The sequence below is a fragment of the Stomoxys calcitrans genome, chromosome 5 (genome assembly GCF_963082655.1).
Source record: "Stomoxys calcitrans chromosome 5, idStoCalc2.1, whole genome shotgun sequence".
NCBI lineage: Eukaryota > Metazoa > Arthropoda > Insecta > Diptera > Muscidae > Stomoxys > Stomoxys calcitrans.
The window spans coordinates 133,629,881-133,657,286 of NC_081556.1; the positions used below are offsets into that span (position 1 = coordinate 133,629,881).

A 27,406-nucleotide genomic window follows, 5' to 3' on the forward strand; every position below is an offset into this window, starting at 1 on the left:
GAATTGGCGAACAAAACGAGTGACAAAAAGAAAAAAATTTTAGTGGCCTAGGCAGTAAGTTCATTCAATCAATATTTAATTGAATTGGAAACTTTCTTATATTCAACAGCACTGTTATGCCTGTCGGCATAATATTGATATAGGTAATTGGGGATTGCAAATGGGTCATATCGGTTCAGATTTGGACATAGCTCCAATATAAACCCATCTCCCCATTTGATTTCTTGAGACCCTGGAAGACGAAATTTTTGTCCGATTTGGCTGGAATTTTTACGTAGTGTTCTGTTATGAGTTCCAACAACTGTGCTAAGTACGGTCTAAATCGGTCCATAACCTGATGTAGCTCCCATATAATTCGATCTCTCGATTTGATTTCTTGAGCCCTTGCATGTGGTGTTCTGATATTACTTACTGCGTCAAGTACGATCTCAATCGGTTTATAAACTGATATAGCTCCCATATAAACCGATCTCCCGATTTGAATTTTTAGCCCTTACAAGCCGCAATTTTTGTCCTATTTGGCTGAAATTTTGCACATAGTGATCTGTTATCACTTCCAAAACTGTGAAAGTACGCTCTAAATCGGTCTATAGCCTGATATAGCTCCCATATAAACCGATTTGATTTCCTATATAAACCGATCTTCCGATTTGACTTCAGCGCTTACAAGCCCTTTGTTACGACTTCCAACAACTATGCCACGTACGGTCCGAATTGGTGTATAACCTGATATAGCTCCCATATAAACCGATCTCCCGATTTGACATCTTGAGTTCTTACAAGACGCAATTTTTGACCCATTTGGCTGAAAGTATGCATGAGGTGTCTTGTTATGACTTAAATCAACTGTGCCTAGTACGATCCAATTCGGTATATGACCTGGTATAGCTCCCATATATACCGATTTCCCGATTTGACTTCTTGTGTCCCTAAAAGTCGCAATTTATGTCCAATTTGGCTGAATTTTGCATGCAGTGTTCTTCTACGACTTCTAACAACTGTGCCAGATACGGTCTAAATCAGTCTATAACCTAATATGGCTCCCATGTAAACCGGTCTCTCGATTATCCTTGTTCGGTTCCTAGAAGCTTTAATTTTTGCTGGTTGGACTGAAGTTTGGTATGTAGAATAAAATTATGCCCTTCAACTAAATTTATTTTGTATACATTTTTAGCAGAAATCATGGTTCCCAAGATTCGGCCTGGCCGAACTTAGCACGCTTTTACTTGTTCATTCTCCCTTACTCCGATATGGCCCAGCACCCAAACGATCGTGCCATTCTCAGAGAAGGCGTTAATCTCTTTATTGCACTCCAAGACTGTTCGTGGGTTTATCCAGGGCAATAACAACAAGGACTTGTTATTGCCCTCATATTCACACTAGACTCCCACAACACCTCACGTATTCCGTGATCACCGGGATCTTCACCTGCATGACCGTATGATGGTCAGGCAGTCTAAAACATATCTCAGTCCCTGGTTTCTCATTGTAAACCTCCGTCCTCCGTCAATCCAAGACTGGGCTACTGGCAGCAATGCCTCGCACTCGACCTCAAGTGCCGTCTCAGATACAGAAACCTCTTCCAGGTCTCCTATCGATGCCCGATTATACAGCGATGGTATGACCTGCTTCCATCCTCTATCCATTCTCCCATCGCCTTAAGTCTCATTGCAGCAATGGATGCCTCACATTATATCTGTATGTCAATGGGTCGGATATCCAGAATGGTCTCCATTGTCCTTGTGGGCGTGGTCCTCATCGCACCGTCTATGACAAGACAAAATTTTCTCTGAACCTAGCAGTCTACAAAACTACTGAGGCCTTAATAGGTATTGGTCAAATCACACTCCTGTAGAGCCAGTGGACTCTTCTCGGATTCATGGCCTCATTTCTAGCCTACGGCTCGTCAATATAGTGCCCAACACCTGTGAACCTTCTCGATATGCTTCTGAATATGACACTTCAAATTCAGTCACTGACTAAGATCACTCTTAATTATTTGACTTTGTCAGATATCGAAATCGTTCTATTTAGGAAATGTGGTGCATTAAATTGGCCTATCTTTGTCTTCGTCGTGAACAAGCAGAATTCAGTCTCTACTGGGTTAACATAGAGACCCCCAGGTATAGCCCACTCGTATGCCATCTGCAGGACCCTTTCGGCCCTTTTGTATAGCTGGTTCGGATCCTTACCCCTTAAATGTATAATAACAACTTCTGCATAGCAGACAGATTCAACTCCATCCTCAGTAAGCATCCGTAATAGGTCATCCCCCCTTTGGCGTACCTTGTACCACTTTCTCCCTTATATTCATGTCATGGGATCCACAATTAATCCACCTGTTTCTTAGCATATGGTTTATCCAGTCTCTAAGTACCTGGACCACCCGGTACTGGTCGAAGAATTGGATCATTGTGTCGGTCGGCACATTGTACAAAGCGCCCTCTATGTCAATATATACCGCCAGTGTGTACATCTTGGCATCGAAGGATTCTTCTATTTTATGCACAACCTCGTGCAGGCCAGTCTTCAACGACCTTCCCTTGATATAGGCAGTTCGCTGGATGTCCTACTCTTTTCATTTCAGCCAAATCGGATAAGAATTGCTCTCTCTAGTGGCCCAAGAAGTCAAGATTCGAGATCGGTTTATATGGCAGCTATATCAAAACATGGACCGATATGGTCCATTTACAATCCCAACCGCCCTATACTGTTAAGAAGTATATGTGCAAAATTTCAAGCGGCTAGCATTACTCCTTTGAAAGTTGGTGTGCTTTCGACAGACAGACGGACGGACATGGCTAGATCGACTTAAAATGCCATGACGATCAAGAATATATATTCTTTATGGGGTCTCAGAGGAATAATTCGAGGAGTTTCAAACAGAATGACAAAATTAGTATACCCCCATCCTATGGTGAAGGGTATAAAAATATATTTATAAATTACTATTAGTCTATCTCAGTAGCTAGACATAAGCCCGCAACGCTACTCTTTCTTATATAATTCGGGTAACAATATTTTCCATTTTATTTTAAGGAGTGATCATGGACCCAAATACAGCGCGCTTTTCGCAAAAATTTTAATATGACATTTGCATATTTTCAATTAAAATTTTACTCGATCCAATTAAAAAATTAAATTAATGTTTCGAAAATTTCAATCTTTTTTAATTGGATCAATTAAAATTTTAATTGAATATTTCAAACAGTTTTTTAATTGGATCGATTAAAAATTTAATTGAATATGCTATTTTTTTAATTGGTACATTTTTTCAATCACCATTTTCATAAACTATGATTGAGATTAACATTTTCGCGATTGAAGCAGTTTCAATTAAAAAATTAATTGAATCAATTAATTTCGTGATTGAAACCGATTATTATTTTTTTCTGTGTGATAATCCAAAAAACAACTACGCTCTTCTTATCACTTTTTTCCATAGAGTACTCAAACCTTTAAGGTGCTTATCTTATCTCAGTTATTGGAACGAAATGGAAGCAATACTAAGGGGCCCTAGACATAACCGCCGCAACAGGTGAGTAACACATTTCACAGTATTAAACGGGATTTACAAGCGAAACGAATAAAATTTTTAGCATTAAAACAAACGAATCGTTATGAAAATATTTTCTTAAGAAGAAAAAAATTTTACAAAAAATTTATTGAAAAGAAAAGTTAAGAAAAAAGTCATAACTACACAAAAAAATCCATAAAAATTTTGCCTAAAGGCAATGAGATTATAATAAAAACCTGTGTCACAGTGTAAACTGACAGATTCAATTATGCTCGACATTAGTGAAGTGAAAAGGAAGTGATCTAATTTCGTGAAAATATAAATTCAAATATTGTGAAATTTATTTTTGAAGTAAAATTAAGGTGATTTGAAAAGTTTTTTTTATCATTTTCTTACTGTAGTTAAAAAATAGTGCACATTTTTCCTTAAGTCATATTAAGTGAATTTAATTGGACATTAACTTGTATAACGCCCATATGTATACGTTCGATTTGGTGTTGTATTGCGCTTTTTTCGTTATCGCTTATCTGTGTGTCATTTGTTCAAATGGATTTTCACCCTATGGAACTGAATTTTGGCTGCTATAGACCAAAGCAACAGTAACAAATAAAAAGGCGTTAAGTTCGGCCGGGCCGAACTTTGGATACCCACCACCTCGGTTATATACATAAACCACCTTTCCATCCAGTGAAAATGCATAATTCATGCTCCCATAGCAGCTACATCGAAATATGGTCCGATTTGGACCAAATGCGGACATTGAGTGTTCTAATAGGTACAAGGCATTGTTCAATTTTGTAGTACAAAATATTGACCATTCTGGTTTTTATATCCAAATATAGACCGATCTGAACCATAAACAACACGGATATCGAGATGCCTAACATATGTCACTGTGTCAAATTGCAGCGAAATCGGATTATAAATGCTCCTTTTACGGGGACAAGATTTTAAATGGGGAGATCGATCTATATGACAGCTTTATCCATATCTGAACCGATCTGAGCTGAATTTAAGGGGGGTATCCAAGGGTCTAATACAACATACTGTCCCAAATTTCAGCGAAATCGGACAATAAATGCGTTCTTAAATCGACAAATCGGTCTATATTGAAGAAGGATGTCGAATGACCTAACACAACTTACTGTGTCAAATTTCGGCGAAAACGGGAAATAAACGCGCGTTTTATGGGCCCAAAACCCGAAATCGAGATATCAGTCTATATGCCAGCTTTATTCAAATCTGGACCAATCTGGGCCACATTGAAGGAAGATATCTGAAGGCCTAACACAACTCACTGTTCCAAATTTCAGCGACATCGGACAATAGATACACCTTTTATAGGTCCAAAACCTTAAATCGAAAGATTGGTCTATATGACAGCTATATTCATATCTGGACCCATCTGGGCCATATTATAGGAGGATATCCAAAGGTCTTACAAAACTCAGTGTATCAAATTTCGGCGATTTTGGACAATAGATACGCCTTTTATAGGTCCAAAACCTTAAATCGAAAGATCGGTCTATATGACAGCTATATTCAAATCTGGACCAATCTGGACCACATTTAAGGGGGATATCCAAAGGTCTTACACAACTCACTGTACCAAAATTCGGCGAAAACGGATAATAAATGGGCGTTTTATGGGCCCCTAACCTTAAATCGCGAGATCGGTCTATATGACAGCTATATTCAAATCTAGACCAATCTGGGTCACATTGTAGGTAGATATATAAGGGCCTAACTCAACTCACTGTCCCAAATTTCGGCGAAAATGGACAATAAATGCGATTTTTATGGGCCCCTAACCTTAAATCGAGAGTTCAGTCTATATGGCAACTATATCCAAATCTGGACTGATCGGGGCCAAATTAAAGAAGAATTTCGCGGGGAATAACACAAGTCACTGTCCCAAATTTCGAAAACGGAGAATAAATGCGCGTTTTATGGGCCCCAAACTTAACATCGAGAGATCGGTCTATATGGCAGCTATATTCAAATCTGGACCCATATGGGCCACATTGTAGGTCGATATATATGGATCTAACTCAACTCACTGTCTCAAATTTCGGCGAAAACGAGCAATAAATATGCGTTTTAAGGGCCCAAGACCTTAAATCGGGAGATCGGTCTATATGGCAACTATATGTAAATATAGTCCGATTTGAACCTTATTTGGGGCAGATATTGGAAGGCTTAAAACAACTCCCTGTTTCAAATTTCAGCAAAACCGGATAAAAAATAAAGCTTTTACGGGCTTCAGACCCTTTAGCGGCAGCTATATCTAAATACAGTCCGATCTGGCCCATATTAATGCCGGATATCAGAAGGCTCAAAACAACATACTATTTCAAATTTCAGCGAAATCGGCTACTAAATAATGATTTTATGGGATTCAGACCCTTCATCAGAAGATCGGTCTATATGGCACCTATATCTTAATATAGTCCGATCTGAACCTTCAGTCAGATGTCGGGAGGCCTAAAACTACTCACTGTTTCAAATTTCAACAAAATCGGATAAGGGCTTTAGTTCCTTTATCGGCAGATCGGTCTATATACCAGCTATACCCAATGGTCCGATTAGGTCCGTTCAAGAACTTAACCAGGATGCATCAAAAAGTCATATCTGTGTCAAATTGCAGCTCAATATTTCAATTTTTAAATGCTGTAAAGTGATTACAATAGACGGACGGACAGACGGGCGGACACACAGACACATGGACAAAGGTAAATCGTCTTAGAATTTTACGACGATCCGAAATATATATACTTTATAGGGTCGAAAATGGATATTTCGATATGTTGCAAACGGAATGACTAAATAAATATACCCCTTATCCTATGGTGGTGGGCATACAAAAAAATAAAAGAAATAAAATTCAAACACAACAAAAATGTTTTTCGCACAGCAATCTACCTAAATAAAAGTGTTCAGTGATATGTTTTTAGATTAAAAGATGACCGTACTCCAACATGAGTCATATAGACCAAAGACTAATAATTGTATGGAAAAATACGTACAGGCATTTATTTTGAAGCTTTTTGCTTCAACGAATGACCTTCATTTGTTTTATTGACTAAATCAGCTGTTTCCTCCTTCCAAATCGCCTGGTTTTAATTTGTCTAACATGTAAAACGCCACAAGTTTGGCCGAGCCATATCTTGGGTATCCACCTCCAATACTTCTTCTTGCATTGTATTTATTTACTCTTCTATGACCTGAATTCGTGGGATATGGTAAGCTACATCCATTTAAAGACCAATCTGTGTAACATTTTGTGTGATTTACTAGGACCAAAAAGCCCAAGAAGCGGTTATTAAAAAGATAAACTAGACACAAACAGGGACCCAAACGATGAGACCATCACCCACTCCCACAAATGGTTGAGGTTATCCAGATAAACCTCCACCGAAGCGAGACAGCTACTCAAGCTCTGATGGAGAAAATCAGCAAACGCAAGATTCATTTCAGGAGCCATGCACGACCCGAAACAAAATTTCTGGACTGAACCATATCAGCTACCAATTATTCTATGCTAGCACTGGTACACGGCCGAGGACCTGCATTTTTTTTCATAAAAATGAGAAGACTGAAATATGCCTGTTCACGATGAAGACGAAGGTGGACCAATTTTACGCACCACGTTTCCTCAATAAAACGATTTCGATATCTGACAAGGTCAAATACTTAGGAGTGATCTTGGACCGGAAACTGAATTGGAACTGTCAAATTCAGGAGCGTTCCGAGAAGGTTCACAGATGTTGAGCACTATGTAGGCTCGAAATAGGTCCTGAATCAGAGGATAGTCCACTGGCTCAACAGAAGCGTCATAAAACCAATACTTACTTACTCCTCAGTATAAGGACCATACAACTGGTTCAGAGAATATGTTGTTTAGGCATAGGCGGAGCTATCAGGACCACGATCACAAGGTCACTGGAGACTGTTCTAGATATCCGACCTATTGACATACAAAATAAATGTGACTTTTAGACTTAATGCGATGGGAGAATGAATTGAGGATGGGAGCAGCTCATACCATCGTGGTATAATCGTGCGACGAAAGGAAACCTGAATGGAATGGAAGAGGTTTCCGATCGGATGCCTGAGATGAACCTTGAAGTCGAGTGCAAGGCACTGCTGCCAGCGGCACAGTTTAGGACTAACGGAACTCTAATATTGACATCTGGAAGATCATGTTACACGGATGGATATAAGCTAGAGCACAGAGTGGGCCTGGGGGTCTACATTGAGAACCCAAGGACTGAGATCTATTTTAGACTGCCTGACCTTAATACGGTCCTGCAGGCGGAAATCCGGGCGATTACGGAATGCGTGAGGTGGTGTGGTGCTAACGCGAGGACGACAAGTGTGAACATCTTTAGGTACAGTTAAATGGCTATAAGGGCAATAACAACCAGGACGGTAAAGTCACGAACAGTCTTGCAGTGCAAGAAGGTGATAACCGCCTTCTCTGAGGATGGCACAATCCGCATCATTTGTATGCAGGGCCATAACAGAGTAAGGAGAATGAAAGGGCAGACGATTTGGCAGTGAAGGGCAGAGGACTGCCATCAATAAACATGGTTATCCCGAAGCCTTTCGGGCCAACGCATTCCGAGTTAAGGGCGTGGGCGCGCATGTAACACTACGGAACAGCAAAACAGTCGGTAGGACTGCGAAAATTATATGGGGGGATCCGGATCGAGAGATGACGAGGCTAGTACTGAAAGGAAGTAAGAAGGAGGTCAGTATGGCTTTTGATATCATAACGGGACACATAGGACTATGCAAACTCGGTGCGGCAAGTCATAGCATGTGTAGGGAATGAGGGGAAAATGATGAGTCGTTGGATCATTTCATTGTCCAGCTTTATCGGTTAAAAGGCACCAGAACTTAGGTGGGGACACAATACCAAACATTAACCAACTTAGGGCAGTGATATGGAAAACAATTAAGGATTTTGTTGTTAGCACGAAATTCCTTAACTTAAAATTTGCTACAGCGCACAACAAGCTGATTACTGGCTTAGATCTGTGTCCATAGTGACATGGGGTGGAATAATATCCGCACCCTCTTTTCAACCTAACCTAGAAACAAACACACTGCCGCAAATAGGGAGATATACAACAGATCTAGATCGAAATTTCAGAAAATATGTGCTTAGAAAAAAATCTAACACTTTTATAGGAATAGGGAAGCCACCCTAGCGCAGAGGTTAGCATATCCCCCTATAACGCTTAAAGCCTGGGTTCGAATCCTGGCGAGACCATCAGAAAAAATGTTCAGTGGTGGTTTTCCCTCCTAATTCTGGCAACATTTGTGAGATACTATGCCATGTAAACTTCTCTCCAAAGAGGTATCTCACTGCGGCACGCCGTTCGGAGTTGGCTATAAAAAGGAGGCCCTTATCATTGATCTTAAACTTGAATGCGACTGCACTTATTGCTATATGAGAAGTTTGCCCTTGTTCCTTAGTGACATGTTTATGGGCAAAACACAGTGGCACAGTTAGAAGTAGCAAGGATTGGTGTTCATTAGCCAATTCAATAAAAAATCGTATTCGCTGCAGTAAGGGTGAAAATACAATACATGACTACCAATCTCACTTTTGTAATAGTTTTGTAATGCCCGATAATTGTTCGCATGCATGCCGAGGCAAGTCTTGGCCTTTCCACAAAAATCATACGAATTTTGGAACTTTTATACAAGAACACAAGGAATAGAATCTGGAATCAAGTAATTATAGCGCAAAACCTGTTTGCTGTTTTCAATAAACAGACTTGCTGTTTGGTAACAAATTTCCCTGAGTGTAGGATTTTTGCCCGGCTTGACAGAAATTTGGTATATAAAGTACAACTATGCTCTTCAATAAAGTTAATTTCGTGTAATTTTTTAGCAGGATCCATGGCCCACCACCATGAATCTGCTTTTGGATTAGCCCCGGCCGAACTTAGCATTTGTTATACCCACAACCCAAGAATGGGGGTTTATTCATTTCGTCATACCGTTTGCAACATACCGAAATATCCATTTCCGAACCTATAAAATATATAAATTCTTGATCGTGGTAAAAATCTTAGACCATCTAGCCATGTCCGTTCGTCTGTCTGTTAAAATCACGCTATAGTCTTTAAAAATAAAGATATTAGCTGTAATTTTGCACAGGTTCTTTTTTGTTCATAGGAAAATTAAGTTCGAAGATGGGCTATATCGGACTATATCTTGATATAACTCCCAGTTCGGGTCCAGATTTGGATATAGATTTAAGGTCTTGGGCCGATAATAGGCACATTTAGTGTACGATTTTGCAGACATTTGTTATAGCGAGCTGTGTTAGGGTCCTCGACCTTTCTGTTCAATATGACTTAGATCGATCCATACTTGGATATAGCTGCCATATATACCGATCTCGAGACATAGGGTTTTAGGCCTATAAAAGGTGAATTTATTAACCGAATTTGCCGAAATAAGGCACAATGAGTTGCGATAACGAGTTTTGTAAGGCTCCTCAACATCCCTGTTCAATACGGCCAGATCGGTTCAAATTTGGATGTAGATGCCATATATACCGATCTCCCGATTATAGGTGAATTTATTAATCATAAAAGGTGAAAATATTAACCGATTTTGTCGAAATTTAGCACAATGAGTTCTGTTGTTCCCATCGACATGCGTACCAAGTATGGTCAAGATCCTGACAAGAACATCATAAAATAATTTTTAGCGGTGGTTATCCCCTCGTAATGCTGGATACATTTGATACTATTGAGGTACTATGCCATGTACAACTTCTCCCCAAAGAGGTGTCGCATCATTGAGCTTAAACTTGAATCGGACAACACTAATTGATATGTTGGAAGTTTGTCCTTGTTCCTTAATGGAATGTTCATGGGCAAATTTGTATAGTCAAGATGTGGCTATATTTGGATAAAGCTGCCCTATACACCGATTTCCCGATTTAGAGCAAAAACAAAGCACGTTTAACGTTTATTACCCGATTTTGCTTAAATTTGACACATGGGGCTGTGTTAGGCTCTTCGACATTCGTGTTCAATATGCTTCAGATATAGCTGTCTTATACATGTACCGCTCTCCCGGTTTAAGTTCTTAGGCCCATAAAAGGTGCACCATTTTACCGATGAATTTTGTATAATGAGTGGTGTTAGACCGTTACATAGCATTCGGGAATATGGTGAAGATGAGACTGTATTTAGATATATTGTAGCTGGTATAAGTTCATAAATGATGCATTTTTTACCGTTTTATGACGAAAGGTGGTTAATATTTATATCCAAGGTTGTGGGTATCCTAAGTTCGGCCCATCCGAACTTAATGCCTTTTTGCTTGCTTTTCTTTTACTACATGAATTTATAGTATAGTATTAATTTTGGGAGTAAATATATCAAAAACTTGCTACCAATTAGCTATGTATGATGCCATTTTGTTAGACAATGAAATTCCAATAAGATAACAATTTCGTAGTCCATATTTCTAGCACTGGAAGTCAATACTCGAAGAGTAAATACATTTTAGGAAGCTTACCTACAAGTTTATGTGTGTATGTCGGTACACATGAGTATTTGTATACATAGACAGTTAATACTTTTATTTAATTTTACAAAACTGATAAGATTTAGCCGATATAGAGTGAATAATGAGATAAGGAACATGAATGAAACTGAAACGTAAAATCGAAAGCAATGCAACCAAACAAGTCAGCTGGGTGAAATACAAACAAGTAAAAATGTGCTAAGTTCGGCCGTGCCGAATCTTGAGTACCCACCACCATGGATCGCACTTGTCGAGTTCGGTATCTCTTTTTAGGCAAACAAAGAATAATGGAAAAAAATTGTCATGCTATTGGAGATATATCAAGTTATAGTCCGATTCGGACCATAAGTAAATTGAATGTTGAAGACCATAGTAGAAGCCATTGGGTAATATTTGTGTCCATTCGGATAAGAATTGAGCATTGTAGGGGCTCAAAAAGCATATTCGGGAGATTGGTTTATATGGGAGCTGTATCAGGCTGTAGATCAATTAAGAACATATTGGACACGTATGTTGAAGGCCGTTGTACATAATTTCAGCCAAATCGGATAAGAAATGCGCCCTCAAGGGGCTTTAGAATTCAAGATCCACCATGGATCAAATTTGTCGAATTCTTTTCCCGGTATCTCAGGCTATCGTCAAGCTATACCCATGATGCTGTTTCAGGGTATAGACATATGCTGAAGGTCATGGGAGAAACCGTTGTACAAAATTTCAGCCAAATCGGATAATAATTGCGCCCTCTACAGGCTCAAGAAGTCAAGATCCCAGATCGATTTATATGACAGCTATATCAGGTTATGGACCGTTTAGCATCATACTTAGTACAGCTGTTGGAAGTCTTAACAAAACACTTCATGCAAAATGTCAGCCAAATCGGGTAGGAATTACGCCCTTTAGAGGCTCAAAAAATAAAATAGGGAGATCGGTATATATGGGAGCTGTATCAGGCTATAGACCGATTCGGACGGCATTTGTTGGAGGTTGTGGGAGAAGCCGTTGTTTAAAGTTTCAGCCAAATTGAATAGTAATTACGCCTTCTAGAGGCTCAAGGAGTCAAGATCCCAGATCGGTTTATATGACAGCAATATCTGGTTGTGAACAACTTCCAGTTGTTGGAAGTCAAACGAAACACGTTATGCTAAATTTCAGCCAAATCGGATAGTAACCGCGCCCTCTAGAGCCTCAAGAAGTAAAGTAGGGAGATCGGTTTATATGGGAGCTGTATCAGGCTATAGACCGATTCGGACAGCATTTGTTGGAGGTTGTGGGAGAAGCCGTTGTTTAAAGTTTCAGCCAAATTGGATAGTAATTACGCCTTCTAGAGACTCAAGAAGTCAAGATCCCAGATCGGTTTATATGACAGTTATATCAGGTTATAGACCGATTTCAACCATACTTAGCGCAGTTGTTGGAAGTCATACCAAACCACGTCGTGCCAAATTTCAGCCAAATCGTAACAGCGCCCTCTAGAGTCTCAAGAAATCAAGACCCCAAATCGTTTCATATGACACCTATATCAGGTTATGGACCGATTTCAACCATACTTAGCACAGTTGTTGGAAGTCATACCAAACCACGTCGTGCCAAATTTCAGCCAAATCGGATAAGAATTGCGCCCTCTAGAGGCTCAAGAAGTCAAGATCCAAAATTGGTTTATATGGCAGCTATATCGAAACATGGACCGATATGGCCCATTTACAATCCCAACTTACCTACACTAATAAGAAGTATTTGTGCAAAATTTCAAGCGGCTAGCTTTACTCTTTCGAAAGTTAGCGTGCTTTGGAAAGACAGACGGACGGACGGACGGACATGGCTAGATCGACTTAAAATGTCATGTCGATATATACATTATGGGGTCTTAGACGAATATTTCGAGGAGTTGAAAACAGAATGACGAAATTAGCATACCCCCATCCTATGGTGGAGGGTATAAAAATGTGCTAAGTTCGGCCGGGTCGAATCTTGGGTACCCAATATCAATCATATCGGGAATGGAATGAGGCTTCAATCGTCTTAAGAAGTCAGTTCGGGTTATCGGTACTTAGGGAGGCTTATATCACCATATTAACCGTTTCGGATAAAACTTGGCACTGATTATGTATGTCATAAGATAGGTTTTTGGGTCAAATTTCAACCAAATCAGGGGAAAATTTAGGTTTTTAGGTGCTTTAGAATTCAAAACCAGGGATCGGTTTATATGGGGGCTATATCAGTTTATAGACCGATTCAGATCATGTATGTTAAAAATCACATCACAAGTCTTTGTTCCACAGCTCAGCCAAATCGGATTATAATTGAGGCTAGTAGGGAATCAAGAAATCAAAACTTTTCACTTTATAAACCGATTCGGGTCATACTTAGCATGGATGTTGGAAGTCACAATAGAAGTGTTTCTTCAAAATTTCAGCCAAATCGAATCGAAAATTGAGTCTTGTAGGGGATATAGAAGTCAAAACCGGGGATCGGTTTATATGGGGGCTATATCAGTTTGCAGACCGATTCAGATCATACTTGACATGGATGTTGGAAATCACAACACAAGTCTTTGTTCCACAGTTCAGCCAAATCGGAGGAAAATTGATGCTACTAGAGGCTCAAGAAGTCAAAACCGGGGCTCGGTTTATATGGGGACTATATCAGTTTATAGACCGATTCGGATAATACTTAGAATGTATTTTAGAAGTCCTAGCACAAGTGATTTTTCAAAAGTTCAGCTAAATCGGATGAAAATTAAGGCTTCTAGAAGCTCTAGAAGTCAAATCGGGGGATAGGTTTATATGGGGTCTATACCAGTTTATAGACCGACTAGAATCATACTTGATATTGATGTTGGATTTCATAACACAAGTCCCTGTTTCAAATTTCAACCAAATCGGATAAAAATTGAGGCTTCTAGAGGCTGAAGAAGTCATATCGGAGGATCGGTTTATATGGGGGTATATCCAAATCTAAACCTATATGAGCCATTTGCCATTCCCAACGAACAACATCAATAAGAAGTATCTGTGCAAAATTTCAAGCAGCTAGCTTTACGTCCTCGACCGCTATCGTGAATTGAACAGACGGACGGACAAACATGGCTAGCTCGATTCAGAACATCGAGCCCATCTAGAATATATATACTTTATGGGTCGCAGATCAATATTTCGTGGTGTTACAAACTGAATGACTAGTTTAGTATACCCCATCCTATGGTGGTGGGTATGATAAACAATAATTTGATACTATATATTTGTTTATATTTGCACACGGTTGGTATTTTTTTTTTTTTTGTTTTGTGTTTTTTGTTAAATTTAAAACGTAATTTTAAAATGGCGTTTTATTGGGAAGTCTTTTTGTATAAACGCTAAAATTTTCTGCAAAAACGAGAAATATTTCCCACCATGGTTTCCCTGGATAAGCAGGAAAATTTCTTTGACATCAAATAGTACTGTTCGATTTACCATCACTAGTGGGGGGATAAAAGTTTCGTACAAAACAAGTATTTATAAGAGTGCTAAGTTCGGCAGGGCCGAATCTTGGGAACCCCCCACCACGGATTCCGCTAAAAATTTTCCCTTATTAACTGAGTTTGTATTTGAAATATTTTGTTCTCTAGAAATCATATCGGGATATTGGTACTTAGGGGGACCTATATCACCATATTGACAGATGGTAATAAAACTTGGCACTGATGTTGTAAGTCATAAAATAGGGGTTTGGGCCAAATTTCATCCAAATCAGTTGAAAATTTAGGCTTTTAAGGGCTCAAGAAATCAATTCTGAGGGTCTGTTTATATGGGAGCTATAGCCAAAAATTTTCCCTTATTAACTGAGTTTGTATTTGAAATATTTTGTTCTCTAGAAATCATATCGGGATATTTGTACTTAGGGGGACCTATATCACCATATTGACAGATGCTGATAAAACTTGGCACTGATGTTGTATGTCATAAAATAGGGGCTTGGACCAAATTTCATCCAAATCAGGTGAAAATTTAGGCTTTTAAGGGCTCAAGAAATCAATTCTGGGGGTCTGTTTATATGGGAGCTATAGCCAAATCTGAACTGATATGGCCCATTTGCAATATCCTGCCTACATAAAAAGGAGAAAGTGTGCAAAATTTCAAGTGGCTAGCTTTACGCGTTCGAACGCTATCGTGATTTAAACAGACGGACGGATGGGCGTATATGGCTAGATCGACTCAGAATGTCGAGACGATTTAGAATATATATAGTTTATGGGGTCGCACATCAATATTTCGAGGTATTACTAACGGAATGACTAGATTACTATATATCCCCATCCTGTGGTGGTGGGTATAAAAATACCACATAAATATTGGGTTGCCCAAAAAGTAATTGCGGATTTTTTAAAAGAAAGTAAATGCATTTTTAATAAAACTTAAAATGAACTTTAATCAAATATACTTTTTTACACTTTTTTTCTAAAGCAAGCTAAAAGTAACAGCTGATAACTGACGGAAGAAAGAATGCAATTACAGAGTCACAAGCTGTGAAAAAATTTCTCAACGCCGACTATATGAAAAATCCGCAATTACTTTTTGGGCAACCCAATAACTTCACTTAAAAATTTTGAATTTCCGGTTCCATCACTAGCCCCCTTGCACTAAACACCGATTTCGTGAATGGCTCTCTACAACTCGATTAAAAGAAAGTCTTTATCTTAAGCTATGGGTGGAAAGTATTACAAATTCCTCCTTAAGTGGTTACGCACCAGGTTTACCTACATATATTTATTAAAGGTCATATAAATTCATGCAGAAGGTCTTTGCTAAGTATGTGGTAATGACATTTTAAGACACTACCAAATAAATATAATTCGCTATCTTTTATCATGTAATTATGTGATAAAAAAAAAAACAAACAAAAATGTTTTACCATTTCTTTTTTGTATATTTTCAGTATATCACCCTTCCATCACCTCCTCATCACCACATGTTGTGGACATTGCCAACTAACATGGGTAGACGAAAAATATTCCATTGGACACTATTCATGACCATTGCGGTCTTAAGTCTACACTGCAGTTATGCCGTATATTGTCCCACCAATTGTAAATGTTCCTGGGTGCTTGATAGCCTGGATGTGAATTGCGCCAACCGTGGCCTTATCGATTATCCCGACTTGCAAAATATTCCCGTGCAACATCTGGATCTCTCGGGAAATTATTTCATTGAGTTTCCTCAGCATTTGGCAGACTATGAGTCGCTCATCTATTTGGATTTATCCAATAATCAAATTGAATATCTCTCAGCGGAGGCCTTGGTGGGTTTCCACTCCTTGAGGACATTGATATTGGCCAATAACAGCATACACCAGTGGGCCGATATAAATCCCAGCATAGCATTTGTAAATGCCCTGAATTTGCAGCGCCTGGTATTGAGTGGCAACCAATTGAATGTCTTCAATGCCGATGATCATCGTCAGGTGATTGTGAGTGAATCTTTGACTCATCTGGAATTGGAAAACTGTGGCATAGCCAAGGCTGGGGGCGATTTGTTAATTCAAAATATGCCCAACCTGCAAAGACTGAAATTAAATAATAATCCTTTAAGCGGCTTGGCAGCTTTACCCTCCAAAACTTTAAGAGTTTTGGAAATGAAAAATTGTAATTTGCAACGCATTCCCGGCTCTTTGTTGCAGGGTTTACCAGTCCTGGATTCTCTAATACTTTCCTGGAATACTGCCCTGCAGGTGGATACCATGAATCGTCTGGAATCCTCAACTCTCAGCGAACTTGATCTCTCCTATTGCAGTCTGGATGATATCGATTTGTCGCTACTGCCCCGCCTCACCCATTTGCAGTTGACTGGCAACATGATTCGTTCCCTGACAAGCCATACATTCGAAAACAATACCCAGCTGGAGGTTATAAGTTTATCGCGTAACTCCTTGCGAGTTTTGGAAACTGAAACTTTTCAAAATTTAAAAAGACTCTCCGCATTGGATTTATCCTACAATGAAATAGCCCGTTTGGATCGTAATCTCTTTAGAGCCAATGACAATTTGCTAAGTTTGAATCTGAATCACAATTACATTGAGAAATTAACCAAGTTGGTGTCGAATTCATTGCGTGACATAAACCTGTCGTGGTGTGAAATCATACTAATTGATGGCACTGCATTTTTGGGATTCTCCAGTTTGCAGAAATTGGATTTATCCAATAATTTAATTAGTGATTTTCCTTCGGGAATGGGATCGAATACATTGCAGAAATTGGATTTAAGCTATTGCCGGTAAGTGCGGAAAGTGATGAAAATTCATATGGGGAACATCTTAAACCTTAGTGGATCTAGCGACCGTCTGTCGAAGCTCCAGCTAGAAAGTCTTTTGAAGGCGACCATAATAAAACACGCTAAAGAGGAAACCAAAACTCCGATGGAGAGACCAAATGGAGAAAGACATTTCGAAACTGTGTGTCAGAGATTATGTGCTTGGAATCTATTCTATGTTCTGTAATGGCTAATTTAGGTCTTTCTGCAACGTTTGCTATAAATCATGCAGACATACTTTTTATACCCTTCACCATAGGATGAGGAATTTCGTCATTCTGTTTGTAACTCCTCGAAATACTCCTTTGAGACCCCATAAAGTATATATATATTCTTGATCGTCATGTCCGTCCGTCCTTCTGTCTGTCGAAAGCACGCTAACTTTCGAAGGAGTAAAGCTAGGCGCTTGAAATTTTGCACGAATACTTCTTCTAGTGTAGTTCAGTTGGGATTGTAAATGAGCCATATCGGTTCATGTTTTGATAGAGCTGCCATATAAACCGATTTTGGATCTTGAATTTGCATGAGATGTTTTGTTATGATTTGCAACAACAGTGTTAGGTGTGGTTTAAATCGGTCCATAACCTTGGGGAACTCCCTGTTTCACTCTAGGGTTCTTCGACTTCTTTTCCCTAAATTCTACAAATGACTGCCGACCACACAATTAATTCTCGATCCAGATTTTCAGTCCTGGCTGAAGGGACGTATTGGCGATGTTCTCCAATAGTTTGGCATTGCTGACCGTGTCGAATGCTTTCGATAGGTACATATCATCATATCATATGTCCTGGGCTGATTAAAGTCACGGCAAATGTGTGCGGGGATGGCATGCAAAGCTGTTGTCGTGCTGTGCAGTCTTCCAAATCCATGCTGATGTTCGGCGAAAGGAAATTCCTCAATGAGTCTCGGGAGGTGTAGTCCCTCAAGCTTCTTAGCTACTGATGAGAGAAGGGAGATCGGTCAGTACGGCTCCCCCAGACATTGGGTACTCTAAGAGTGTTCAAAGACAAGTTGAGGACAGTTGTAAGGTAATCAACTCCAGGTTGATCCAGATTCTTCAGCATCAATGTAGAGATGCCGTCGGGGCCCAACGTCTTGGATGATTTGGCGCCACGGATAACATTCGTAACTTCATCCAAAGTAAATTGCGATGGCTATACATCGGCTCGGAGACCACCGATACGACGAATGGCGCTCCTCCTAGCCCTGTTCCTCTGGGGATGCACAATTAATTAACGGCTGAACAATCTGGTGCATCTCTTCGGATTAGTTACAGTTACGTCGCCAAAAGTGGCTGAGGTCCTGTCATCCCGTCTATCGGGGTTCGAGATTGAGTTAAAAGTAGACCACAGTGTGTCTAAACTGGTACCTTAGTTTCATTGCTCCAAGTGCTCCAGCCACAAATTCCGCTATGTTCGTTGACTACTGTGCAACGAATCCCATCACGGTCTTCTGCGAGTTCCACTCCATGCGCCGAAAAATTGGGCCGCACTTGGGGTATTCGACCGGCTGGTATAAAGTTAGAGTATGCTGCTTTAATTATGTCTCGGAATCTCCTCTCGGCAACTAGCACATTCCAGGGGGGTGTCAGTTTACTGAAGAGGCGCTAAGAGTTATGTAGTCTGGTGGTAGGTCGATGGTGAGATGGTGGCTTGCCAGGATACGTCACTCAGGAGATGGCTGTATGCAATGGAAATGTCTGCTGCACCTTCTCGTAATCCTAGTGGGGGCATCCTCATTCACCGTGAAGAATGCCATGAAACTTGATGCGCATTGAAGTCTCCTAGAACCAGACGATTTTTGCCAGACATTAGCCCACTTATGTTGGGCTTTTAAGCTTGGCCTGGGTCAAAACTACCAACCGGGGTACGTACATATTGTACAGCTCTAGCTCCGCAGTACCGGACTTGGCTACTATCCCCATGCAATCCATGTTTCGGTCACTAGGGCCAAGCGCAGGCGGGATGGGTCTATTTTGTATCACAAAGGCCAATACCCCACATCTATTCCTTAAACGATCCTTACGTAGCACATTGTATCCGTGACAACTGTGCTCGCTGCAGATGTTGGTCAGAAAAAGTCACTGTGCATTATTTCAGGCAAATCGGATAAGAATTACGTTCTTTAAAGGCTGAAGAAGTATAATAGGGAGATCGGTTTATATGATAGCTATATTAGGTTTTGAGCCGATTCAGATCATACTTGGAACATATATTGAATGTCATAGTACAAAATTTCAGCCAAGTCGGATAAAAATTTAACTCTCTAGAGGCTCAAGAAGTACAATCGGGAGATCGGTTTATATGGTAGCTTTATCTTAATATCGACCGATATGGCCGATTTGCAGTTCCAACCGATCTATACTTTTACGATGTATTTGTGCAAGATTTCAAGTGACTAGCTTTACTCCTTTGAAAGTTAGAGTGCGGACGGACATGGCTAGATCGACTAAAAATGTCATTCCGATCAAGAATATGTATACATCGATATTTCGAGGTGTTCCAAACGGAATGACGAAGTTTGTATGCCTCCGTCTCATAGTGGAGGGTATAAAAAGTTATTGATATGGATGGTTCCAGACTAATAGATCACGTGGGCTTGGTGGTGTATTCTGAAGAACTGAAACTGATTATTTCGCAAAAGTAATCCGATCACTATTGTCATTGTAATAAATGAAGTGTTGTATATTTACAATGACTACCCTTCTGCTGCGAAAGAAAGCAGTAAGGCTCCTGAAAATGGTATACGATTGAGCTATACCTAGGATTCCAAACGTTAACCCGGAGAAGATTGAAATATGCCACGTTTCTTAAACAAAAAGATATCGATAGCCTACAAGGCCAGAAACTTAGGAGAGATCTTGGATAGGCAACTGAACTGGTAGTTTCGCATCCAAAACGTAATGGGAAGCTCATATTACAAATGTTTGGCACTATGGAGGCGCTAAATGGGGCTTTAATCCGAGAATAGCCTCTTGACTTAAACAGAAGCTTAATTAGACCAATACTAACTTACTCCTCGATAGTTTGGTTGACAGAAACCGAGTAGAAGTGCAGCGGTCTGAATCTAAGGATAGTTTTCTGGCTTTACTGAAGCTTAATTAGACCAATACTGACTTTCGCTATGATAGTATGGTTGACGGCAATGGAAAAGAAGTGAAAGTTAAGGTTATTACAACAGGTTCGGAGAGAAGATAGGAACAGGTCATACTGTCGCTCGATTATCAAGACGTGACCTGGATGAATTGGATACTATATGAATGGATGAAAGCTGGAGAACATATCAGGTCTGGGTGACTTCGTTGAGGACCCTGAGACTTAGTTTTCTGCTGTCTAACCATTATACAGTCCTGCAGTCGAAAATCCGGGCGATCACAGAATGCGTTAGGTGGAACGGTCTTAAAGCGAAGACGCCGAATGTGCACATCTTTGTGGATAGTAAGTCGGCCCCACGGACAATAACAACCAGGACGGTAAGGTCACAGACGATAACCACAGCTAAAAATTGTTGTGATGTTCTCGCCAGGATTTGAACCCAGGTGTTTAGCGTCATAGGTGGATATACTAACCTCTGCGCTACGCTGGCTTCTGTGGTAGTTTCTTTTCAGTATTTAGAGCGTACATTAAACCTATTGCTAGCTTATGAGCACAAATGTTCATAGTGGCATGGTGCGGCAAAAAATCCGAACTGACTTCTTCAACCGAACCTAAAGGTGGTTGGTAAAAATATCCTCAAACGGCTACTAAATCTCTGGAGAACGTGGGAATGTTTGGAATATGTGGGTATGTCTCTAGCGACAAATAAACTAAAGACCGAAACAGAATGAGCACGTTGAGCTTTGTTTTTGAGTGTTGCGTTGCAAAAATGCAACTCTGCAATAAATACCACAAAAGCAACGCGGGAAAGTGAAAAAATTGAACTTTGACGCTTGAAAGCGAGCGTCATTCTATGTTGCCACACATGAAGTAGTGTGTTAAGTCGTCAATGTTAAAAATTGTTTTACTTTTACGAATTTCTTTTTGACATTTGTTTGCAGAGTTGCATTTTTTATCGCGACGCTCCTCAAAAGAATGAGCTGTTCAGGTCTTAATTCTTCGAAATAACGTTACGAAGATTAGGCGACCCAATATATGATTGAAGAGTGTTAAATTTCAGCGAAATAGGGCAAAATACCAGATATCGGGAATTCCCTCTATATGACAGCTATATCCAAATTTGATTCTGAGCCATATTGAGCATGTATTGGGTTGCCCAAAAAGTAATTGCAGATTTTTCATATAGTCGGCGTTGACAAATTTTTTCACAGCTTGTGACTCTGTAATTGCATTCTTTCTTCTGTCAGTTATCAGCTGTTACTTTTAGCTTGCTTTAGAAAAAAAGTGTAAAAAAAGTATATAAAAAAGGATATATGGGGTAATAAATGCGTCTTTTACGGACCCAAGAGCTTAAATCGAGAGTTCGGTCTATATGGCAGCTATATCCAAATATAGCCTGATTTTGACCATATGTGGTACAAATGTCAAGGAGCCTAACGCAACAAATTGTATCAAATTTCAGTGAAATCGGATAATAAATGTGGGTTTAAAGAGCCTAAAACCTTAAAGTGACTGATCGGTCCATATCAAGATATAGTCCGATGTAGCACATCTTCGAACTTAAGCTGTCTATGGACAAAAATAATCTGTGCAAAGTTTCAGCAAATTATCTTTATTTTTAAAGCCTGTAGCGAGAATTCAAATTTCAGACGGACGGACGGACATCGCTAGATGATCTTAGATTTCTATTACGATCAAGATCATAGTGTCGGAAATTCGAGATTTCGCCGTACTGCAAATAGAATGAAAAAACAAAAAATATGCTCTCATCCTTCGGTCGTGGGTGTAAAACAGGTAAAAGCCTGCCAAATGCGGCCGGGCCAAATATTGGGTACCCACCACCATGGCTTCCGCTAAAAATGTACCCTTATCCACTAAATTTGCATTTGCATTATTTTGGTCTCCAAAAGTCATATCGGGTTATCGGTACTTATGGACCGATTGAAATAAAACTTGGCACTGCGGTTGTAAGTAATAAGAAAGGGTTTTGGGTCAAATTTCAGCCAAATCTGGTGAAACTTTAGGATTCTAAGTCAAATCCGGCGATCGGTTTATTTGGGGCTATATCTGTTTATAGACCGATACAAATCATACTTGGCATGAATGTTGGAAGTCAAGTCTTTTTTCCAAATTTCAGCCAAATTAGGTGAAAATTTAGGCTTGTAAGGGCTGAAAAAATGAAATCCAGGGTTCGGTTAATATGGGAGCTGTATCTGTTTATAGACCGATTCGAATCATATGTGGCATGGATGTTGGAAGTCATAACTCAAGACTTTGTTCCAAAATTTCAGCCAACTAGGATGAAAATTGAGGCGTCTAACGACTAAAGAAGTCAAATCCGGGGATAGGTTTGTATGGGGGCTATATCTGTTTGTGGACCAATTCCGATATTGTATTTAGCGAGGATGTTGGAAGTCATAACTCAAGTTTTTGTTCCAAATTTCAGCCAACTAAGATGAAAATTGAGGCGTCTAAGGACTCAAGAAGAAAAATCCGGAGATCGGTTTATATAGGGGCTATATCTGTTTATAGACCGATTCGGGTAATACTTGCAATGGATATTGGAAGTCATATTTCAAGTCTATGCTTCAAATTTCAACCAAATCGGACGAGGCTTTTAAGGGCTTAAGAAGTCTAATCGGTGGATCGGTTTATATGGGGGCTTTATCCAAATCTGAACTGATATGACGCATTTGCAATCCCCAATGACCTACATTAGTAAGAAGTATATGTGCAAAATTTCAAGCGGCTAGCTATACGAGTTCGACCGCTATCGTGTTCTTGACAGACGGACGGACGGACATGGCTAGTTAGATTAAGAATGTCGAGACGGTCCAGAATATATATACTTCATGGGATCGCAGATCAATATTTGGAGGTGTTACAAAGGCAATGACTTGATTAGTAAAAGCCCATCCTATGGTGGTGAGTATAAAAAGTCTTTGATAGGAGAGTACAATTATGCACTCAAGTTTGAGTTGATGGATCCATAGACTCGATCTTCAGGGCAGGAGGCTAGAAAATGCTTTAACAGTAAAAGCGTGATAAGTACGGCAGGGCCTCCACCATGGATCGCATTTGTCAAGTTCTTTGCCTGGTATCTCTTTGTAGGCAAACAAAGAATAACTATGCCATCGGAACTATATCAGCTTATGAACTGATTATACTTGACTAGGATGTTGCCATTGTGCAAAATTTCAACGAAATCGGATAAGAACTGTGCCATATAGGGGCTCAAGAAGTAAAATCGAGGGATCGAGAATTACACCCTCTAGAGACTCAAAATGTAAAAAAAAAACAGCAGACAATGCTTTTCACGCATATCTAGGGTCATAGAAGAAGTCATTGCGGAAATTTCAACCATATCGGATAAAAAACTGCGCTCTCTAGAGGTTCAAAGTAAAATATATTCGAGTTATATCAGGTTTAATAACGATTCAGCCCAATTTTATCCCAATTGTTTGGGCTCACAGAAGTAGTCATTGCACAAATTTCAGCCAGTTTGGATAAAAATTGCGCCCTCTAGAGGTTCAAGAACTATTAAGGGGAGCTCGGTTTATATGGGAGCTATATCAGGTTTTGGACCAATTCGGACCAAACATGGCGCATGTCATAGAGTATGCCACAGCACAAAATTTATAGGATATCGGTTTATATAGGAGCCATATAACAACATGGATCGATATGGCCCATTTACAATCCCAACAGACCTACACTAAAACGAAGTTTTTGTGCAAAATTTCAAGCATCTAGCTTTACTCCTTCGCAAGTTAGCATTCGACAAACAGACGGACAGACGGACATTGCAAGATCGACTTAATTTATGGGGTCTCCGACGAATATTTCGGGGCGTTACAAATGGAATAACGAAGTTAGTGCACCCCCAACCCTATGGTGGAGGGTATAAAAGAATTTACTTTCAGAAATGCATTTTGGGATGTAGCGAAGCTCAGCGGGCCAGTTTGTATAATATAAAAACCCTTCATTTTGACGTCAACTTAAGGCTGTTTGAAATATCTCTCATTTCTATATTTGAACTCTCTCTCTCTCTCTCTTAAATTGCAGATTATCCACTCTGCGCAATACAACATTCCAGCACTTTCCGGAATTGGCTCAATTGAAATTGAATGGAAATCGTTTCACAAATCCCTTTCCCAGACAATTTTTTCAATCAAACAAATACTTGGATGAGATTTATGCAGGAGATAATACTTGGATATGTCATTGTGAGGATCCCACATTTGTGGATTTTCACGACTATTTGACCGCTCCTCCCACAAGGGTAATGACCACATAAAGCAAAATTGCCACAAGCTCTTAGAAAACAAATACTCTTTACAGATCAAGGATCGCAATAGTCTGCGCTGTGCTTCGCCTACCATCAACTATGGTAAAACTTGGGAGGCGGCCTGTGAAAAAGATTGGATACCCAATCAACGTTCCACTAGTGCCGAAAAGGTTTGGTCCACCATAGTGTTGAGCATATTGGCAATTGCTGGGCTGATATGCATGTTCACATGCTTTCAAAAATATATGGCCTGGAGAAGAAAACAAATGGATCAGGAGGAATATCAAAGGAATCAAGACGAAATGAGGGCCATGTAAGAAAATCGTTAAAGAACCAACAACCAGAAGAGAAATAATTGTTTTTATTTTGAATTTCAGTCGCGATCTCAATCGACGCATTCTAGATGAAGATGCCCGTCCCAATGCGCCCAATAATTTAGAAAACAATCTACTGCCTTCCTATGAAGATGCCCTGCGCATGCCCAAACCAGTGCGTCCTGTCAAATCCATGCTGGACTTGACCACAGACACATCTCGACGCAGAAGTCGCCTCAAGAAATCTCGCACCAATCCCGAAGATGATATATCCCAGGAAGAAGAGCCCGAATTGGATTATCGCACTCGTTTCCGCAGCGAGGAGATGCTATCGAATCGTGACAAGGAACGTGTACAACAAATGGGACCCACACGTCGCACTGGTCATATAACCTATAATCCTTCTGGCAGCAGACTGTTTGCCATAGAAGATTCCCGCTTCCCTCCGGCCCATTTGAAGTCCCAAAACCTACAAAGTGCCGAAAAGATAGGAAATTTCCAGAGCTACGAAAATAGTCCATATACGAAGCGTAGACCCAAAATAGCCGAAATACCTCCCTTTAAGAGGGCTAGTCTCAGGGCTGATAGTGTGGAATTCCTGACAGATCCTGAATTTGACACTATCAGCAAGCCCAATAGTCCATTTGCTCAAAGAAAACCCAAAAAGGCCATGGCTCCTGGACCACCGCTTACACCTGCCGTTGAAGATTATTTTGGGGATGCACCCATGTCCCATAAAGAGGAATCGCCTGAAGGCAGTGACTTTCATGTGATCATAGAACCTGAAATACAATCTTTGCGAGGTGTTATCTCATCTTCGGACTCCAATGCCGAAATCGATTTAATCAAAGGCAAACGCAAGAAATTAAGAAACTCCTCCAGTCGACGAGCAAGTGGCAACTTTACCGCAGCTGCAGCTGCGGCAGCAGATGGTGATAGCTCAGAGGAGGAACCTGTTATTGTGGTCCACAGGCCAATGCGCGAGACTTTATTCTAAACTTAAGGCTATGTTGCAATGTTTTTAGTATTTTAGCTTATTACCCATACAACAATTTTTTTTTCTATTACGTAACCAATGCATAAGTAGAGCGGAACTAATATACAACAAATGTAGATTTAAATAAAAATAATTATAAGTAACAAAAAAAATTTATACTAGCAGAATCAGCAGTGAGAAACAAAATCAGAACAAATTGTCGGCCGGGTCGAATCTGCGACACCCACCTCCATGGATTATGCTATCTGGAAGATCATGTTACAAAGCTAGAGGACAGAGTGGGCCTGGGGTCTACAGTGAGAACCCAGGCACTGAGATCTGTTTTAGACTGCCTGACCATAATATGGTCCTGCAGATGGAGATCCGGGCGATCACGGAATGCGTGAAGTGGTATAATGCTTACGCGAGGACGTCGATTGTGAACATCTTTACCGACAGTAAAATTGTCATAAGGGCAATAATAACCAGGACGGTAAGGTCACGAACAGTCTAGCAGTTTAAGAAGGAGATTAACGCCTTCTCTGAGGATGGCAAATTCCGCATCGTTTGGGTGCGAACGATTTGGCGGTGAAGTTCAGAGGACTGTCGTCAATAAACTTGGTTAACCCAAAGCCTTTTGGGTCGACGTTGTCCGAGTTAAGGGAGTGGGCGACGAATGCGCATGCAATATTGTGGGACAGCGAAACGGTCGGTAGAACGGCGAACATCCTATGGGGGGATCTAGATCGTGAGAAGATGAGGCTATTACTGAAAGGAAGTAAAAAGGAGGTCGGTATAGCTATTGGTATCATAACGGGACACTTAGGACTACGAGCTCACTTATGTAAAATCTGTGCGGCAAGTGATAGCATGTGTAGGGCATGCCGGCAAGATGATGAGACGTTGGAGCACTTCCTTTGCCCGGCGTTGGTGTCTAACAGACACTGGCACTTTGGTGGAGACACAAAACCAGACCTGAACCAACTTAAGGGAATGGTATTGAAAACAATGAAGGATTTTGTAAATAGCTCGGAATTTCGAACTTAAAATTTTCCTTTTTGGGGTTACTTTATAGTTTTTAGAGCGCACAACAAGCCGATTACTGGCTTAGGTGTAAGTCCATAGTGGCATGGGGCGGATTAATATCTGCACCATCTTTCCAACCTAACCCAAAATATATCTTTCGCCAACCTGCGTCCACCTAATTAACATTTTTTCCAACTGGTCATCATCATCTATTCCCATCAAAATTACTCCAACAGCTTGTCATCAATTCATCGAACAACATTACCTCAATTACTTTTCAAATTCTTTTAAATCGTCCAAGGCCAAAATGGTCATTATTATCAAAAGTAACATCATCATGAACTTATTT

General features: G+C 40.1%; 1 protein-coding gene across 1 annotated transcript; it reads left to right on the forward strand.

Annotated features, from left to right (window-relative positions):
• Positions 1–3,586: 3,586 nt before the first annotated feature.
• On the forward strand, positions 3,587–26,185 carry LOC106084877 (leucine-rich repeat-containing G-protein coupled receptor 5). Its single transcript, XM_013248823.2, has 5 exons — positions 3,587–3,879; positions 15,989–17,322; positions 24,519–24,735; positions 24,795–25,054; positions 25,119–26,185. Exons 2-5 carry the CDS (start codon positions 16,022–16,024, stop codon positions 26,050–26,052), a joined length of 2,712 nt encoding a protein of 903 aa, XP_013104277.2. The 5' UTR covers positions 3,587–3,879; positions 15,989–16,021; the 3' UTR covers positions 26,053–26,185.
• Positions 26,186–27,406: the final 1,221 nt, after the last annotated feature.

Bases quoted from the DNA above. Each gene is read 5' to 3' on its own strand.
- LOC106084877 (XM_013248823.2), top strand. From the start codon at position 16,022: ATGTTGTGGACATTGCCAACTAACATGGGTAGACGAAAAATATTCCAT. The intron at 17,323-24,518 runs GTAAGTGCGGAA...CTTAAATTGCAG, and splicing joins TTGGATTTAAGCTATTGCCG to ATTATCCACTCTGCGCAATA. The intron at 24,736-24,794 runs GTAATGACCACA...TACTCTTTACAG, and splicing joins TGACCGCTCCTCCCACAAGG to ATCAAGGATCGCAATAGTCT.